The sequence below is a fragment of the Sciurus vulgaris genome (assembly GCF_902686455.1).
Source record: "Sciurus vulgaris genome assembly, chromosome: 7".
In the NCBI taxonomy this organism is placed as follows: domain Eukaryota; kingdom Metazoa; phylum Chordata; class Mammalia; order Rodentia; family Sciuridae; genus Sciurus; species Sciurus vulgaris.
Genome location: NC_136467.1, coordinates 99,557,487 through 99,577,841, shown reverse-complemented (window position 1 = coordinate 99,577,841; position 20,355 = coordinate 99,557,487). Strand labels below are relative to the sequence as shown.

Sequence of the window (20,355 nt, the reverse complement as noted above, 5' to 3'; positions counted from 1 at the left end):
TGCTTTTGTTTTCTGGATTAAACATTATGCATATATTTCTACAAATAATCTCCTTTTATAGACAGTCTGTAATCATGTATTTTCTTAGCTTGTTTTTTTTCTTACTTTGACCCTTTATCACATAAATGGGTGAGCAATTCCATAACAAAAACATTAATCTTCTGTTTCATTGTGTAAAATTATCATTAGAACAAGCAATTATTTTCTATAAATAAAAACTTCAACTGACTGATTAATTAGGCTCAGTGGTACATGACATTATTAAATGAACTGTTACTCGCTTTTGGTACAAATACATAAAAGCTATTGAACCCTAGTTTGATTCGAACACAATTTTAACTGTATACACATATTTCTTTGGTTGAGTCATAATTCATGAGTATCAGTAGGATTTCAGTGCTATAAACATCAATATAATTTCTAATTACTTCAATACTTTAATCTAGTTGACACTGAGTCTGAATTCATTGATGCAATGTGCACTGTGGCCATGTGTGATTAATATTTCTCCTCTTTCAAATCACAAATGGAATCTCACCTGTGCAACATAATGTTCAAACCACTTGTTACTGAAACATTATTTTCATGTATCAGACTTTAGAAATTTGAAAAATAGAATCTGGGGAAAGAATATGTATGTTGGTAACAATGATTATGTTTTGACAGACTTGCTTTCTATGAGGAAATAAGGCAACATTCATCCAGGAACTCTTGGCATGTGACTGAAGTCAGGGAAGCTTCAGGTGTTTTATGAATAAGCATTATGAAGACTGCCTGCTACTAAGCATCAGTTGTGATGCTAAATTTCTGCAAGAAGAAAGGAAAAAAGAACTCTGACTCCTTGTTCCCATGCACCACTGTGCATGCTGTCACCTAAATTATAATCACTTTTTTTTTCACATTTCTCCTTTCTCTAGTTCTGAAATGGTGAATGACGAGTCCCTTTTCTATATTCTAATCACCCATTCAGCCTAGTCCCTGTCACTCGCCTCTTAACATACACCACACCTAGACATCATGGAATGCCATCATGGAGTGACATGAATGGCTTTATTCATGACCCCATTCTTCTGACCAGGCTAACTGTGTAAATGGCACTTCCTCTGTTACTTCACCTAGGAAAGCTTTCACCATTCTCCCAGGTCCAGCTCCATGGTGAGCTTCTCATTAAGGACTTACCCAATCTCTGTGGCAAGGTATTAGCCCTTCCCACTTGTCTTCTGTAGGATTTTATTCACATTTTCATGTAGAACTAGTGTCATTGTATCAAGTTTGCAAAATATCTATTATGCCTAAATAACAATAATATTGTGCTAAAAAGGCAGATTCCTGAGCTCGTTCCTTCAGGTTCTGATTCAAGTGCCCTTAGCAGGGGGCCGAGAAATTTCTTATTTTATTTGCAGTATTTCTGGTACAGAAGTCTGTGATTATACTTTGAAAAAAAAAAAAAAAACCCACAAAAAAAATCAAATAAAACCAAAACAAACAAAAACCCACAAAAAATGGTCCTACAGTAAATGTTGATAAATCAAAATCTGTTATGCTTGATTTGTTCCTATACATAGGTCCAGAACAGTGATGACATTCAGCATTCAGTGGCTATTTGTTGAATAAAGGAATGGGTAGTTTTAAAATACTATATAATTTCTATGTAAATAATTTGTAAGCTGCTTAACAGTGCAACCACATAGATTCATAACTATGTTTACAACTATTCTTATGGAATTTTAGTTAATGGTCAACATCAATGTAAAAGCTGCTAGTAAACCTTATCCTTGGTACTGTTTTCTCAAAGATTTCCTCGAAAAATACTTGAAAAAAAAATAAACATAAAATATGCTAGGGAGTATAACTAATATGCTTGTTTTAAGAATTGGTATTCAACAAGGTAGCTCAAAACCAACAATAAGAAGCCTAAACAACAAGGTGAAATGTCATAGAGATAAATGTACATTTCTGAGCTTAGGTTAAAAAAAATCAATTGCAAAGAGGCAGGATGTTGTTAGAACTGGCTTGACAGTACTTCATTTAGAAAAAAACCTGGTTTTCAGTTGAAAACAAGTTCAATAAAACCCAATAATGTGACACAGCCACTTAAGAAAACCACAGTAGGATTATGTTGAAGGATTTTGAAGCAAGAAGCATAGTATGTAATAGTGGCATTTCTTTGCACGTCAACTCTCTATATATAATATATCTCAAGATCACAGTGCCAGACTTTAAAATGGACACTTGGACTACTGGAATGTTTTCAGAAGAGAATATCATGGGACTTGGGGAAATGGGAATAATGATATATGAAGAACGGTTGAAGAAAAGCCTGTCTAGGTAAGCATTACCCTGGGTTTCAGGTTGTTACTGGTAAAATAATTGGAAAACAAACAACAAAATATCAATATGATACAAAAATTAGCAATTATTAAGCTGATTACTTTTGGTTTGGTTAGAGGGTGTTGGATCTAGGCTAGGCTTGCTAAAGGCCCTGTTCCAAGCTGTGGATGGAGTGGGCTTGACCCTCCGTGAGATCTGGGCTCTAACTAGGGAAACTCTTCTCATGGTAATGGCAAGAAGGTGAATGGGAAGCATAGCGACCTTCTAAGGCTGAGATTTAGACGTGGCAATATTGTTAATCAAAACAAGATACCTGGTGTTGAGGAGTCAGAAAAACATTCTTTGCCTCTTTATTTTAGAGGGACTAAAAACTTACAAGCAATGTAGGGAGAGGAGAAGACCTGTAGTTGAGGATACTATTTCACACTTTTGATTGGATATGGGTAGAGGGACATCTTCTTTGAGAAAGGCAGATAGGTGGAAGAAAAATAAGCTAAATATACATAAGTGAAGCTTCACAAGGCAGATGGAGATCAGTGTATATAAATAGAGATTGTAGGAGAGTACAGTACTTCAGTTTAAGAGTTTCCTAATAAACTTAGGTGTTTCAAAAACAGTCAAGTTATTTGGGAAGCAATATGGCATTAGCACAAAGGTTCTACTCTTTGAAACAGAAGAAAAATCAGTTCAAAGCTTGGACTCTTATTAAGCTACAAAGTCCTGGGCATGGTAAACATTTGGAATCCTACTTCTTTATCTGTAATGTGGAGATAAGACTATTCATTTCATTAGACAATGTTTATAAAGTACTTAATATAAGTGTCTTTCACATAGCTAACGCTCAGTATTGTTACTGCTGCTATTATTATTTTTAGAGACTTACTACCTTTAGAAATACTCAAGCATTCTCTTCAGGCTTTTGGTTGCCTCTTTTACATATATATTATTTAATCTTATTGAATATTTTATAACAAAAGCCTACAAATATTATCCTTCAATTCTAAATCCAAAAGCTGTGAGACCAATGGTTTTTCGTAAATTGAGGGTCTGAATAGTTAGGCAACAAAGATCTAACCTAAAGTGATAAGAAGTTATCTATAGCTACTTGTATCTTACTTGTTACAGTTATTCATATATTTAAATACAATTCTCTTAATATGTATTTTTGGCCCAGATGACAGTGAACGTAATCTATAATATGAAGTATATGCATTGTATTGACTGTCCAATGTACAAACAATTTTGAATATGGAACAAGTGGTCCACAGCATTGTAACCAGTACTTTCTATGTACTATATTTACTATATTTGTTCACCATCCTGTTTCCATCACCTAGCAAAGAGCAAACACCTAGTGAATATTAATTTAATGTATATGCAAAAGAAGATGTTAAGAACGTCATAATGGAAATTCTAACTATGGAACATGAATAGTATCTGTATCTTTTTTTCTTTTTTTTGTTATGTGTTCATCACAGGTAAATTCTATTCACTTTTCTGAGGTTCCCCCAAGATCTTCTCTTTGTTTTTTCAACTCTATGATTTAAAAATTACAGAGGTCCATCTTTTACATTTTGGCTGTCATATCAGATTTAAAATAAAATTATATATATATATAATATACATTATTTCTTATTACTGTGTCCTTGAGAGCAGTTTCTGTATGCTGAATTCTCAATTCACATTATTTTGTAAAGAGGAGAACTTAGAAAGCAGTGGTCATTATTTTCTACAGATATGTTTAGTTTAAGCTCCAAAGTGTCTAGTTTTCTTTAGATTACTCTCTAGTATCTAAAAATCAGGATATTGTATTGAGATTTCAGGTTATATTTTCTAAAAATGTCCACAAAACTATTTTCCATCCCTGAACCAACTCAGTTGCCCATTTGTGAGTGTGGTCTAACAGTGCTTCTCTTGAATCTGGCTGGTCACTGGGGATATGCCTTTGGGGTTTTTATTTTGTCCCTGATAAGTGGAATGCTCTCTCTGCTTTCTGATTGCCCTTGCTTTCCTCTGCTATACCCTTCTACCATGATGTTCTGCCTTACCTCTGGTCCAGAGCAATGAAGTCTGCTGTGAGCACCAAATAAAACTTTCCTCCTCTAAAATTGTTCTTATCATGTCTTTTGGTCACAATGATGAAAAAGCTGATTGAAACATATAATATTAAGAAGACTCTCCAATTGATTTCAGTCCCCAATCATTGAGTCACCCTTGGCTTTTGAGTCTTCTCAGTTGAGGTCACAGATACAGCAGAACAGAGGCAAGTCCCCACTGCTGTACCTCATTTAAATTCCTTATGTATAAAAATCTGTGAGCATAATAAAATGGTTGTTTAGTATCACTAGTTTTGGGATAGAAAGCTGGAAGCCAAGACCATATAAGGAGCCCTCCTTAGGCCATGATACCATAAAGTTGAACCAAATGTAGTTCTTTTAGATTGGGTGCACACTTTCCAGTTTGTCTTGAACATCTCTCATTGTATATCTTCACAACATTCCTGATCTCTTATGTGTTCAACTATATGTTAAATATGTTTCTTCTATTTATTAATACTTATTTGTAATACTTCTTCTATTTATTAATACTTATAAGCTTCTCCTCACTTACCCTGAAATCAGAATTTCACTTTAGGTTCTTTAATCTGGCTTTAATGCTGGGCTTTTTGCACCAGATTGGGTTCTTTGAACGTTTAAAATGATTCCACATGTTTGAAGTTCTGATGGTATATGGTTTGTCTATTATCTTTTTGTTTCAGCTGAAATGTCTCCAGTTCTGAACTAATCTGTGTTGGGGGATGTGCCATGTTGGCGGCGCCGGGATGGCGCCTGATCACATCAGCAGCGAGGAGGTTGATTGACATAAGCACACTCAGGTGATTTTCTCGTCCACACACACAATGTATGCGCATGTATTCTCGAGCACTAATTGCCTGCTGGGAGCTTCTTGCCTAATCTTTGCGTAAGAGGCGTGGCCCTGCTCTCTGCCTCCTGGAGGTGATATAAGCGTAGGCGGAGCGAGACAGACACAGCAGCCATTAGCAGAAGAAAAGCAGGAGAAGAAGGACACACGCGACAGCAGCCAGAGGGAAAAACACGCTACAGCAGCCATTAGCAGAAAAGTGGTAGAAGACTCAAACAGGAAAGGAGCTAGGAAAGGCGCCACGGCAGCTAGTAGGGAAAAACAGCACAGCAGCTAGCACGCAGCGGCGGAAGGCAGATTGCAGAACGGAGAACTGAGACGCATCACGTAGAAGTACCCTTAGTTCACAGGATGCAGGACTTTAAGGCGTGGCAGGTCTCTCTACTTCTAAGCTCTAAGAAAAGTCTGTCCTTCTTTCAAAATCTCTCTTAAGCAAAGTCTCTTTCTCTCTGATAAGCAAAGTCTCTCTCTCTCTCCTCTCAAAGCAAGTAAACCTCATTTCCTCTATCCTCTATAAACAAGCAAGAAAGCAGCGCACTAAAGAGAAAGATAGAAGTGCCTCAGTTTCCACTCCACCACCCATAAGACCCGTGCAAGTTGTTGCTGCAGGCGGTGACAGATATCCACGGATTTTGGAACCGCAAAGAGCCAGCGACAAATCTGGTCAAGAGAAATGGCAGATTGATATCTCAATAAATGATGAGGCAGGTTTTAGTTAGTACTTGGGATACTTAGTTTTTCTTGGGAGGCTTCTCATTCAAATGGCTAGGGAAAATGATTTCTCTAACTCTTCTTTTTAGAGTTTCATGAAAAGTATTTTACTTGGGCAAAGGGTTTAGTTGTCACTGAAATTAACCTTAAATTAATGAAAAAAGTCAAAAATTACCATGAATGAGTAATTTGAGGAAACACAGTATTTTCTTTTTAAAACTAACAGTGATTATCCTGACTACTTAAAATAAATAATATGTTAAAAAAGGAGGAAGGAAAAAAAAAAAAAAGAAAAAGAAAAAGAAAAAAGAAACAAAATGTAACAAGAGCCAGATTCTCATTCTGCTGTGGATATATTCAGATAGTATGGAACCTACTGTTTATACATGCAGAGATAGGTAGATGGCACAAAAATACAACTAACTTGTATAATAACCACTGGAAAATATCTCAAATCCATAACTTTCTATAAATTCAATCTCATCATTGACTATATATTGAGACATAGGAGAACTGAATTATAAAATGAGGATGAGTCACTTTATAGAGAGTAGAAGTCATTTAAATGCATGGGACAATCAGTTATATACTTAAAATTATAATATGCATTAAATTACTGGGTAACTGCAGTTTTGCACACTTTTTTCATTAAAAATATTTCTGTAAGCTCAGTGTCAAATACAAGGGATCACATTAAACTTAAAGCTGAAAAACAGTAGTTAAATAATTTCAATTTCATTTTTTTTCTTTCTTATAAGTATATTTTGGTCAGAACATTTTGCAAAGCATACAAATACCTTTTTATATTCTTACTATTTTAAAGGTATATTCTCTCTGGCCTATTCAGGTCTGTAACAGAGGTCTATTCAATTGATGAGCTGATTCATATTTTTAGGTACTATTTATTAGTCTTTATGTCTAAGGCTGTGGAGTTTGTAGGATGTGGGTTTGAATCCAATGTTTACTATTTGGATTCACTTGAATTAAAAAGCAGTCCTGTCTCATATGTTGTTTTAAGGAGATCAGTGCTTCCAAACACTTAGCATAGCAGCTTGTACTATTAGATATTAGGTACTGTTGTTTCCAAATAGCCTCTGCACAATAAAACAGTGGTTCTCATCCTTTGGGCTTTGACTACTGAGAAGCTAAGAAATTGTTCATGGGCTCTGAGAAACCACTTGTCTATCAACTGTATATTTCTATGTTTACTTGTTTACTGTATGTTCTCATTTTTTTTTTTTTTTAGTGTATAGATGCTTTCTTATATACAAAATGAAAATTCACTTAAAAGTATGATTGTTTCCATAGCAATTTCATGTCTTTATTTAAATCTTTAAGAAAGTGACAGAAACATACAATTACTAGTTGTTGAAATGTGATAAAAACTTTAGATGTTGTGCTAGGTCTCCTCCATTTCCTTCCACTTCTGTCTCCCCTCTAGAATGCTCTCTATTCAAGGGAAGATGAATGGCAGCTCCATCACTTGCATCCCTTGTCCTCTGCGTCTTTGTGGGTCCAACCAATGGGAGTAATGGTAGGAAACTGGAAGGAGGGAGGATAGTGAGTTTGGGGTATTAACTACCTCAGCTTTCTTCTCATGGAATGGCTGAGGACACCATCTGAATCAAAGATCGCATGTCAGGTGACCATTCCATATGTCAGGTGGCTTTCCATATGTCTGTATTCCTATTTTTGGTAGCAAAGTACTCACCCCAGGAATACTAGATCTGGGGTGCTGTACTGTTCTTTGTGCTACTCTGACACTGAAAATAATCCCCTTATTAAACTCTCCTCAAATTATTCTAATTTAAGAGTCTAATTCCCCTCCCCTACTGAGTAGGCCGGAACGATTATGGATATTCAAACAGGGTCTTCAGTTTTTAAAACTTTCCCAACTACTGCCTTTAGAAGATAGAGCTTTGCTTTCCTAGCACATTCGGTTCCTCCTTTAATCCATAGGGGGGCAGCTTTTTCTCCTAGATTGTGTGAGTTCCTCACTTCATTCATATACTTTAAGGAAAGGAAAGGCTTGCATTTTGATATTTTACCTATGGTACAGTTATACATTTACACTGGAAAATTATTACTCGTTTACACTTCATATCCAAATGAAATTCCTGTTAGCATCACAAATCCAGCAGTGATGTTTTAACTTTCATATATAATGTTACCCTTAATATGTAAATAAATAAAAGTTATTTTTTTCTACATCCTTTCTTCATTTTGGTATAGATTCTTGCTTAACATTTGGGTACTGAGGATGTCAGCAGAATCCTATGAAGTTACTAGAGGGTTGTTCTTTGAAAATATTAATATCTTTGAGAAGTACATAAAAAGGGGGGCATGAGAACATGAATAGAATGTGTTTGGTCCAATTAAAGGTGTTAATCACAGGATGTAACTTGTCTTAAGCCAAAGACTTGAAGTGAGTGAGTTCTCCAGGAAACTGCGATAGCAGGCCTGCAATTTGAAGCTTGCATAATAAACTCATCAATCTATTTCTTTACTTTTTATGACAGGCACAGAGGAAGAGAAAAAGACATTTGGAGAATCCTCATATTTTCATCTTTACCAGTCATTAATATGTCATTCAGTTAAGCTGCCTCTTGAGTAATCTTTAGTAAAGTACCTTCTCTGATCCATTTGAAAATTTCCAGAATTAATGATGTCTTACAAAACAATTGGGGATTAATTAAAGTTGTTATAGCTTCTGAACTCCAGCTGAACCTTTGTAGGGTTACCTTGTGAACTTCCCCTACAATCTCTATTGAGGATGATATGATTATTTCATTTAGGAACCTGCCAGATTCTACTTTATAATTTCCACATATTCCGTGTTGACCTGTGCTGACTAGTCAGTTAAAGACTGTTTTCTCTAAAAAATATTACCTTTTATCTCAGTTCTGTTATGTCATATATATTGTATTATTTTATCAAGATTCTAAATCAGCATTTCTTCTGATTTTGACTTAAACAAAAGCAAATATTTCTATTGTTTGCCAAAATATTTGTGTTGTTTATAAATACTGGAGAATTTTATGCTCATGTTTCTCTTCATTTTATTTAGAAAACATTTCCATCAATTCAAACTTATGTGTCAAAGTCCAACTAAAGAAACATCATTTGAAAAATATTTCTAGACCCATTCTTATAGAAAATGAATTTCTCTTACTCCTAATTCCTAACATTGGATTATCCTCTAATTATTTGACTTTGTTTACTTAAATATGTAAACTCATATAAATAAAAACATGTTTGTGTATTTAAGTACATACACAATTTGCAAACAACTCCTCAAATTATTAAGAGCAAATATTAAAAAAAATATTGAAAATAAATACCAAGAATTTTCACTGTATGGTTTGTATACTATCTGACACACATGATTGCTTAATAAGTTCTCATGTAACTGAATTGTTAATCTTACCTATTCCTGGTATCATTCCAGCAATACACAATAATCTAAAGGTAGGGATGTAATAAATTATGTAATAAAGGATACAGTGTTTACTTATTTATATTACAGATTAATATAACATTAAAAATTATTCCTTAGAGAGTTTTAAAGTAATAGTTCAATCCTTCGAAAAATTTATTTATATTTGATCGATCTACTCTATAGGCCTTTATTACGAACTTCTAGTGTGCCAAATACCATATTAGTATTGAGGAAATAATTTTGAACAAAAATAAATATTTTATAATTATTATAATACAGAACATTACTACCTTTGCGATTAATTTCATGACACGATTTCCTTGTCACTTCTGGTTTAACACTAAATTATCTTGGAAACACATCGATATTTTGACAAAAATATAGTACTATTTGACTAACTATACAGCATTAATTCTGAATTTGCTTTTCTCTTTGAGGAATGAGAATCTTATTTTATACACCCACAGCATTGAACATCTTAGGCCTGACATTCATGTTCTCAGTAATCATCCATTCAGCATATACCTCATGACAGACTCAAAGCCTGGTATTGTGAGGTGCTTGAGGGCATATCAGATATGGATTCTGGATAAGTACTAAAGGTAGTAAGGGACAAAGACACAATCATGAAGTATAAGGCAGTGAAAGATAGTGCTATAGAAAAGAGAAGATGTGGTACTAGTGGAATTCAGGGTAGGAACAGGTTATTCCCAAATAAAGGATTGAGGAAAGACTCTTTGGAACAGTTAGCATCTGACCTGGGCCTCAAGGATGGTAAGAATTTCACCACAGAAAATTCAGTAGACTGCAAAGGGGAAAGAGAAGAAAGCAGAAGCAAATAAAATATCCTCTTACATATATTCATTAAAATAAGATAAAAATTTTCTTCTCAAGATTATTCTGTATTGATATTACTTTTTAATACACAAGCATGTTCAATAATTCTAGTATTCACTTCTCAAATAATCAGTGGTAAGTTATCCTAATCCTATATTTTTCTTCTTCCTTATCTCTTTGGGTCAGTTAAGCCCATTTAAATCTCAAGATAAGAAAGACCTAGAAAACATCTCATTTTTAGAAAATTATCCCCAAATCTCTTTGATCTAAATGTAGCTGTATAGAACTACACCAAGGAATTATTTTAATCTATTTTAGCTATATTTATAGTGTGTTGTCATATTTTGTATTAAAAGATTTCTGAAACAAGTTATAGAACTTTATAGTATGGCTATTTTTAAGAATTAATATGCAATAATGAATTAATAATTTGACAATATTAGCAAATGTTCTAAATGTGTATCCAAATTGCATAAAACACTCTGTTGAGTGTCTGTGATGTGATGCAAATGTTTCCCATAACCTGAATAACTGTGCTGTGTTTCTGTAGGTAATTGGAACAATTAAATATTAGCCATAGCAGAAGCACTTGGTTCTTTTTTTTTTTTTTTTTTTTTTTTTTTTTTTTTTTTTTTTTTTTTTTTTTTTTTTTTTTTTTTTTTTTTGTAAACAAATGGGATACATGTTGTTTCTCTGTTTGTACATGGCGTAAAGGCATACCATTTGTGTAATCATAAATTTACATAGAGCAATGTTGTTTGATTCATTGTGTTATTTTTTTCCCTTCCCCCCACCCCTCCCACCCCTCTTTACCCTCTATACAGTAGTTCCTTCCTCTATACTTGCCCCCCTCCCTAACCCTAACTCTAACCCTTCCCTCCCCCCCATTATGTGTCAACCTCCACTTATTAGCGATATCATTCGTCCTTTGGCTTTTTGAGATTGGCTTATCTCACTTAGCATGATATTCTCCAATTTCATCCATTTGCCTGCAAATGTCATAATTTTATCATTCTTTATGGCTGAGTAATATTCCATAGTATATATATACCACAGTTTCTTTATCCACTCATCAATTGAAGGGCATCTAGGTTGGTTCCACAGTCTGGCTATTGTGAATTGAGCAGCTATGAACATTGATGTGGCTGTATTTCTGTAGTATGCAGATTTTAAGTCCTTTGGGTATAGGCCAAGGAGTGGGATAGCTGGGTCAAATGGTGGTTCCATTCCAAGTTTTCTAAGGAATCTCCACACTGCTTTCCATAGCGGCTGCACTAATTTGCAGCCCCACCAGCAGTGTATGAGTGTACCTTTCTCCCCACATCCTCGCCAACACCTGTTGTTGCTCGTATTCTTGATAATCGCCATTCTAATTGGGGTGAGATGGAACCTTAGGGTGGTTTTGATTTGCATTTCTCTTATTACTAGAGATGTTGAACATTTTTCCATATGTTTGTTGATTGCTTGTAGATCTTCTTCTGTGAAGTGTCTATTCATTTCCTTAGCCCATTTGTTGACTGGACTGTTTGAATTCTTGGAGTAGAGTTTTTTGAGTTCTTTATAGATTCTGGAGATTAGTGCTCTATCTGAAGTATGATTGGCAAAGATATTCTCCCACTCTGTAGGCTCTTTCTTCGCATTGCTGATAGTTTCCTTTGCTGAGAGAAAGCTTTTTAGTTTGAATCTATCCCAGTGGTTGATTCTAGCTTTTATTTCTTGTGCTATGGGAGTCCTGTTAAGGAAGTCTGGTCCTAGACCAACAAGATGAAGATTTGGACCTACTTTTTCTTCTATAATCTGCAGGGTCTCTGGTCTGATTCCGAGGTCCTTAATCCATTTTGAGTTTAGTTTCGTGCATGGTGAGAGATATGGGTTTAGTTTCATTCTGTTGCATATGGATTTCCAATTCTCCCAGCACCATTTGTTGAAGAGGCTATCTTTTCTCCATTGCATATTTTTGGCCCCTTTGTCTAGTATGAGAAAATTGTATTTATTTGGGTTTGTGTCCGTGTCCTCTATTCTGTACCATTGATCTACCTTTCTATTTTGGTACCAATACCATGCCGTTTTTGTTACTATTGCTTTGTAGTAGAGTTGAAGATCTGGTATTGCAATACCCCCTGTTTCACTCTTCCTGCTAAGGATTGCTTTAGCTATTCTGGGTTTCTTATTCTTCCAGATGAATTTCATAATTGCCTGCTCTATTTCTGTAAGGTACGTCATTGGGATTTTAATTGGAATTGCATTGAATTTGTATAGCACTTTAGGTAGTATGGCCATTTTGACAATATTAATTCTTCCTATCCAAGAACATGGAAGATCTTTCCATCTTCTAAGGTGTTCTTTAATTTCTTTCTTTAGTGTTGTATAGTTCTCATTGTAGAGGTCTTTCACCTCTTTTGTGAGATTGATTCCCAAGTATTTTATTTTTTTCGAGGCTATTGTGAATGGGGTAGTTTTCCTAATTTCTCTTTCTGAAGATTCATCACTTATGTATAAAAATGCGTTGGATTTATGGGCATTGATCTTGTAACCTGCTACTTTACTGAAATCACTTATGAGTTCTAAGAGTTTTCTGGTGGAATTTCCAGGTTCCTCTAAATATATAATCATGTCATCAGCGAACAGGGATAGTTTGAGTTCTTCTTTTCCAATTCGTATCCCTTTAATTTCTTTGGTTTGTCTAATTGCTCTGGCCAGAGTCTCAAGAACGATGTTGAATAGAAGTGGTGAAAGAGGGCATCCCTGCCTTGTTCCAGTTTTTAGGGGGAATGCTTTCAGCTTTTCACCATTTAGAATGATATTAGCCATGGGCTTAGCATAAATGGCCTTTACAATATTAAGGAATGTTCCCACTATCCCTATTTGTTCTAGTGTTTTGAGCATGAAGGGGTGCTGTATTTTATCAAATGCTTTTTCTGCGTCTATTGAAATAATCATGTGATTCTTGACTTTAAGTCTATTAATATGGTGAATTACGTTTATTGATTTCCTGATGTTGAACCAACCTTGCATCCCTGGGATGAAACCCACTTGATCATGTCACTAAGTATTCCATAAAATAGAAGAGGAGGGAACCCTCCCAAACTCATTCTATGAAGCCAATATCACACTGATACCTAAACCAGACAGAGACTCATCAAGGAAAGAAAATTTCAGACCAATATCCTTAATGAACATCGACGCAAAAATTCTCAACAAAATTTTAGCAAATCGCATACAAAAACATATTAAAAAGATAGCACTTGGTTCTTGATGGCTTTAAACCTGCAATAGATTAACCAGTTACTCAGTGTTGAAGATGGTCATTTCCATAGCGATATCTTATCTCAGATTTGGCTTTAAAGATCTGTTTACACTCATTCTTTCCCTAATTGCCCACAGTATTCTAAATAAAATTTCCCTCCACCTTCTTTACTATGCTGTCCCTCAGACCATAGAAATTCCAAATTTCTGCTGTATGTCTAGATTTCTTCTACACCATGACAACCTTAAAGTTGTTCTTTGTCACCTTCCCTCACCCAAATGTTACTTAACAAGTCCTAAAAATGTCTTACTACTCAAGTCTTGAGTGCCAATAACGTTGGTTGACAAATGATTAATGTCACAAAGATTTTGCAACAACTGGTCCTCCTGCCTTCTGTCAATCACTTAAAAAGAGAATTTCTTAACCATCACATGACCCCTTTGCTATGAAACATATTTTTTTTAAAGGAAAAATACTTTGGTAATTGAATTTTCTAAAATTATATTTGTTTTATACTGATTTTATTAATTACTGCCCCCAAATAGAAATGACTCAAATGTCCTTTCACTGGTGAATGAAGAAACAAACTGTAATACCTCTAACACATCCAACAATGAAACAGTGTACGGAAATAAACAGGAGTAAAATATTGCTATGACATGAATAAATACCAAATGCATTGTGGTAAGAAGCCAGACTCAAAAGGCTATTGAATTTCTTCTACTTATATGACCTCCTAGAAAGGGCAAAACTATGGTGACAAAAACTAGGTAGTTGTTCCCATGGCCTAGGCATCAGGGAGATGTTGATTACAGTTTCATAAAGAAAATTTTGAGGTGATGAAAATGCTCTGTCTTAATTTTGGTGGTAGTTACACTGTCGTTTGCATTTGCCAAACTTGTACAACCATACCCCAAAATGGGTAAATTTTTTTTGTATGCGAATAACACCTTAATAAATTTGTAAGAAATAAAAATTCATTGATAACACAAATTTTCGGTCAATCTAAAGAGATAAATTCGATGATCCTTAGAGATCTATGATGAAAGGAAAGTGTTTTTTTTTTTTTAACTTTACTCATTCAATATTTTAAGACTTTGCCCTTTTGAGAATACAGATAACATTTCCTTATCTTTTGTTTTACAAATGAAAATGACACTTTAGGGAAAAAAAGCCACATTGAACAAATGCCTTGTTATTTTAAGTTCACTAACATAAGCTCTAAAAATAAAAGTATTTAGTTAAACACCAGCTTGTTAAATGAATTAGATGGTTATGATGATAATCATTTAGTTTTAAAAGAACACTAGTATTTCATTGTTTGCAGTTGCAAGACTACTTTTTTTTAACAGCTTACAGTCCAGTAAGCAACTTAACAACTTAGAAAGATAACAGAGGAAAATCATTTGCTTGAAAGCCTCACAAAACATATTCAGATTCAAAAAGAGCACAGCAGGATCAGAGACAGCCCCGAGAAGGGTGGTAATTTAGGCAGAGACTGCCTTACCTTTGCGTTTGGGTGGCATAGGTGTTCTCATAAGCCTCATAGGTCTGGTCCTCGTATTCGCCCCCATAGCCATCATCATACCCCTAAGAGGGAAAGGAGTGGAAACATCCATTAGCAATCAATTTGACAACATGGATCTACTTTGGGCTAATAAGATTTTATGCAAAGTGACCTTGGGTTAGTTTTTATGCTTGGTTAGTAACCACACATCACATTTTACTTGATTAACAATTCCCACATAACCTTGAATAATATTACATGGGTCAAATACTAATGTTCTTTAATTAAATTGAACATATCAGAGAAATAGAAATATCTCCTCTAAGATTTCCTTAGGGTTTTGATTGATACTAATGAAGATCATTGAAGAAATTTAAAATAACTTTTTTTTTAATATTATGGATAGGAAGAAACAATCTATATAATAACCTTGACAGTGGTGCTAACATATTTGTTGCTTTTCTCCTAATACTAATCATAATTAAGATAAAAATATAAAGAACCAGATCCTTAATTTGTAGTCAACTTTCAGTAAAAAAGATGGACTCATTATTGCAAAATAACTAAAAGGAAGGAAGAAAGAGGAAAAGATGCAGGAGTGATATAAAGATCTTTCATTTGTTGCAAACTTCATGTTTAAAAAATCTCATAAATAAAATAATGCTGTGTGGTGAATTTGGTTACCTGACTAAGTTACGCTAACAAAGTGAATGCAGATTTGTCATTGCAGAATGTGCAAGCAAGCCAGCAATTATACACTCCAGTTATCAATCACTCTGTGAGTGATTTAGTTTTATTTCCCTTTGTGGTCATTGACTTTAAACCCTAGCCATCCATCTTGATTACTCCCTAGTTCTGGAAAAAATCTTTAGTTTTTCTGCCTCTAGATCTTTTCTGGTACATTTTTTCCCTAGAATGTATTTCCACCCTACCATACGATTTCATATCTCCATTTCAGTTTGGAAGCTTATAAATCACTCTTTTTGTTTTGTGATGGAAATTTAAATAAACTGTCAAGATGTAAAAATTTCAATATCTAAGTGGACTAAAGTTTTTGAACAAATTTAATCCGAAGATTAATATTTTATCATTTTAAAGGAATTTAAATATTTTTTAAATTATTTCTTTATTTATTCTTTTCCATATGGTTTGCCCTTTATATAAATGCTACTATTTACATATGAGGCTTTTAAAATCTGACTTCCATTCCTTTGTTTTTTATTTGCAATTTCCATTTCATCATATTTGTGTTCTGGAATATGGGGTAGTTTCTCCATTTGATTTCTGAATCTTCTAACTTGGTTCCTATTGAATTTAAAAATATTGAAGTATTCTAACATTGTCTTTAGAATAGTATTTGTATAAGATTTTTTAGAAGTAGGAAACCTTTCATAATCTATACAAGATTTAAAAACTAATTATTTAAAAAGAATAAGGTCGTAATGTTGAAAAAACAGAAGCTACTTTTTTTATTCTCCAACCACCAGTTTTCTTTTAGTCATTTTATTTATTAATTTAGTATTTATTAGTTATTAAACAACACAGCTAGTGTTGCTTGATTTATGAATTTTAGTGCCAGTTTTTATTGACTGGCCATTCAGGGTGTTCAATTTTAGTTTTATTATAGAATCCTCTCCATATTTCTCTCCATTTCTATCTTCCTAATATAGTCTAATCATAATTGTTAGTCAACATATTTATTGTTAAGTGATAATACACAATACGCATTAATGATAAAAATTAATATAATTCTAATTGTATTCTTCTATATGTTTTCAGTTCTTTCAAAGTTAGTAATTGCTCATTTTACTATTTTCTAGGTTGTTGACATATTTAGAATAATTTCTTTTTTAATTGTCCCAAATGTGATATTAAATTGGCAATATTTTATCAATCTCAGTTGCATATGCCTATAATCCCAGCAATTTGAGAGGCTGAGGCAAGGGGGATGGAAAGTTTGAAGCAAGCCTCAACAACTTAGTGAGATCCTCAGGAACTTAGTGAGACCCTGATTCAAAATAAAATTAGAAAGGCCAGGTACACAGTTCAGTGGCAAAGTGTCCCTGGGTTAAATCCCCAGTATGAAAACAGAAACAAAACCCAAAACAAACAAAAGGCAATATTTCTAAATATTCAAAAATATCAGATGATCTATCACTTCCTTTTAGACTACCTGCCAAAGAACAATATCATTGTACTGTGGTCCAAACTGATGAATTTCTAGACCTGAAGGCAGAGGGAATGTCATAAGATTTCTTTTGCTTGTTCTCATTTCTCACTGAAGCATCTCTTTCAGGAACCTCTACTAAGAGGTATATTGGAGAGAAATATTTTGATTTTCTCTGTCTTCCTCTTGTTTATCTTTATACTCTTTCTCCTTCCCACCCCACCTATTTTTATTTTAGGGGTGAAAATTTCCAATGTTACGGAAAAGTTTGATTAACAGTATAATGGAAATTGATCTATCCTTCTAGCTTCATTAATTCTTGACATTTTGTCACATTTATAAATATTTCAGCTTGCATCTCCTAAACATAAGGGCATTCTTATATTTGAATAAGAATATAATGTAATATTTATAAAATAATATAATATTTATAGTATTCCTTCTAAATCATAGTAATTCCATAATACTGTGAAGTCCCTAGGCAAAGTTTTGCAATTATTCTAAACATTAATGAATTTTTTTATAGTTATTTTAATATTCCCAGCCACTATTACTGACTATGCTATATTCGGATGAACTTATTTCAGCTTCCATATAGGAGACAGCACACACAGTACTTGTTTTTCTGTGTCTGGTTCTTTTCACTTAACATAATGTCCTTTAGTTCCATCCATTTTACTGCAAATGACAGGATTTCTTTCTTTGTGACTGAATAATATGCCATCGTGTACAATGTTTTGAAATCTCGCAATGCCATGCCTGCATATGTTTCTTTTCACTCCTTGTGCTGGGTACTCAATGTGCTCTTTCAATTTAGAGACTTATATTCTTCCAGTCTTGAGAGATGTCTCACCATTTGTCTTCTTCCCTTCAAGAGTGAGGCCTCCTTCTTCATTGAAAACTTGGAATAGGGACTAGGAACTGGTTCAGTTTATGTTCATTAATTCATTCAATAAACATTTGTTGAGTGCCTACTATGTGCTAGGTATTGCTCTAAAACCTAGAAGTTTAATAATAAAGCAACAACAACAAAAAGGAATACCAGGGAATCAAACATGAGTATCATAAAGAAAGTCTATATCTACACAAAGGAAATGGAACGATAGGTCAGGGTACTAGTGAGACTAGGAGACTAGGGAACTAGAATCTTCTAGATTGGTACATTACTCTTTTTGTCCTATATAATACCTCTTATTCTTTTTATTTTACCTAGAGAGAATTCTTTAAGTTCTTCTTCAGACCATTCCATGAAATATGTAACTTCAGTCATACACATGGTAGTAGGGTGCAGAGAGGATTTCTTCCTTCCTAGGTGCACTTTAAGCTTTCTATTCTCAACCCAAAGACTCATCTATCTCTGGTGGAACAACCTCAGTTGGAATGTCCTAGAGCTGTGACAGGACAGCCCAGCACTCCACCTGGGGATAAGCGTGGGTCAGTAACTGTGGGATCAGTGATACTTGCCACAGGTGCCTCAGAGGGCACAAACTGCTTTTCAAATGTCCAGGCTCTTGGTCTTCCACCAAGATCATAAAATTATGGTCTTATTCATCTTTCCATTCTATTCAGGAATACTGAGCTCTGGCTTCTAATAGGAGGTAAGGATGTTTTAATTCGTTTTGTTTCCATTAATTTATTTATTTTTTATCTATATCTCATAACATGGAGCTAGAAGAGCCAGGGGTGAAGGTAGGTAAGTGTTTTCAGGGCTCCAGATCTCCTGAATTTCCTGTCTTTCATCTATTTCCATTGTTGAAATGCGACTGGTCTTCAAAGTGATATTATAGGAGACAATCTTTAGGAAGCTTTTCCTTCTCTTACAGTTGAGTCCTCTGAATTCCAAGAGCCTGTTGTTTTCTCTCCCTGGTACTTAAAATGTCTAAGATAATACTGTAGTTATTTTTTTCAAAAGTTTCCCTCAGTTTAGAATTTAAGTTCCTTAAAAAGGATCATGTCATAGTTAAACACTTTTTTCATGCCTTTTGGTGGTTAGCATAGTGTATTCCATAAAGTAGTCATTCAATAAATATGTATTGGGTTGCTAGTGTAGCAAGGAGACTATCTCTTCCAATGTAGATATAAATTTGACTCAAATCAATCACCACTAAAAAAAAAAATTCACGATAAATATATAGAAGTACTGCTTTCACTTATCAAAAATAGATTTACCCTTTAGATTATGTAGCAGGAAATGAGAGGGAGGGGGTATGAAAAATGGTGGAATCAGACAGATATCATTACCCTATGTACATGTATGATTACACGAATGGTATGACTACATCATGTACAACCACAGAAAAGAAATGATGTACCTCATTTGTGTACAATGGATCAAAATGCAGCCTGTAAAAAATTAAAAGATTAAAAAAAATAAAAAAATAGATTTACCAATTTATATGGGGAAATTATTACATTTTAGTTCCCCACACTTTTACTTTTTTAAAGAAGTATATTGAAAATCCATAGAATAGATAGAAAATTTCCCTATTAATCCCCAATTTCATAAAGCATGCAGTCCCCAAATAATTGTATTTACTATGAAAGAGAAAATAAATATGGACATATGCCATATCATCTATTTTATTTTCTAATACTTGATGTAATTTTAATATCTTTTAAATAAAAAAAATTCATAAACATAAATATTTATAAATTTATTTGTATGTATGGAAGTATTTAAAATGCATAGTACTAAAATGCAGAACTAACAATAGACCACAGTCACAAAACAAAAAGCATCATAATGTTTAGGATGCCAACACTCCATCCTGAATATTAAAAACAAAACAATAAATTTTTCATGAATAAATTCTCCTTGTATAAATCAGATAGTTTTTCTATGGTAATGCAAAGAGAGTAAGTAGGTGACTGTCTGAAGGAGAAAGAGAAGAATGCTCGGGAACCTAAGGCAGGAAGAGATGATAGCACAGTCACAAAGACATTGACTTTGGTTTTATTCTACCTGGCTTCACATCCTGGATTCCATTCCTAATGAGATTCCCCAATGTGGAAGCTTGGTCAAGGTTTCAATCTTTCTGAACCTCAGTTTCTTCATTTGTAAAATGGGAAAGATACCAACTCCCTTATAATTTTATTATAGAAATTAAACCACAGGTACCTCTGAAGCACATATACATACCCCATATCTGATACAGTGATTACTCAGTAACTATTTACCATTATGGTGAAAGAAG

The 20,355-nt window shown here is 34.0% G+C and overlaps 1 protein-coding gene and 1 long non-coding RNA gene across 11 annotated transcripts in view; one reads left to right on the top strand and one right to left on the bottom strand.

Moving 5' to 3' along the window:
• The window catches only part of KHDRBS2 (KH RNA binding domain containing, signal transduction associated 2), a 577,654-nt gene that overhangs the window by 59,192 nt on the left and 498,107 nt on the right, over window positions 1-20,355 (bottom strand). For all 10 annotated transcript variants that reach the window (XR_013764976.1, XR_013764977.1, XR_013764978.1 and 7 more), the window contains exon 7: window positions 14,995-15,077. Coding sequence is in view for 3 of the 10 variants with exons in the window: in XM_079146741.1 (XP_079002867.1) it covers window positions 14,995-15,077 (83 nt within the window). In the remaining 7 variants the exon portion in view is untranslated. The remainder of the gene's footprint in view (window positions 1-14,994; window positions 15,078-20,355) is intronic.
• LOC306665335 overlaps window positions 1-20,355 on the top strand; it is an 811,245-nt gene that overhangs the window by 306,124 nt on the left and 484,766 nt on the right. Inside the window, exon 2 of the long non-coding RNA XR_013764985.1 lies at window positions 10,824-10,939. This is a non-coding gene — a long non-coding RNA (uncharacterized lncRNA). The remainder of the gene's footprint in view (window positions 1-10,823; window positions 10,940-20,355) is intronic.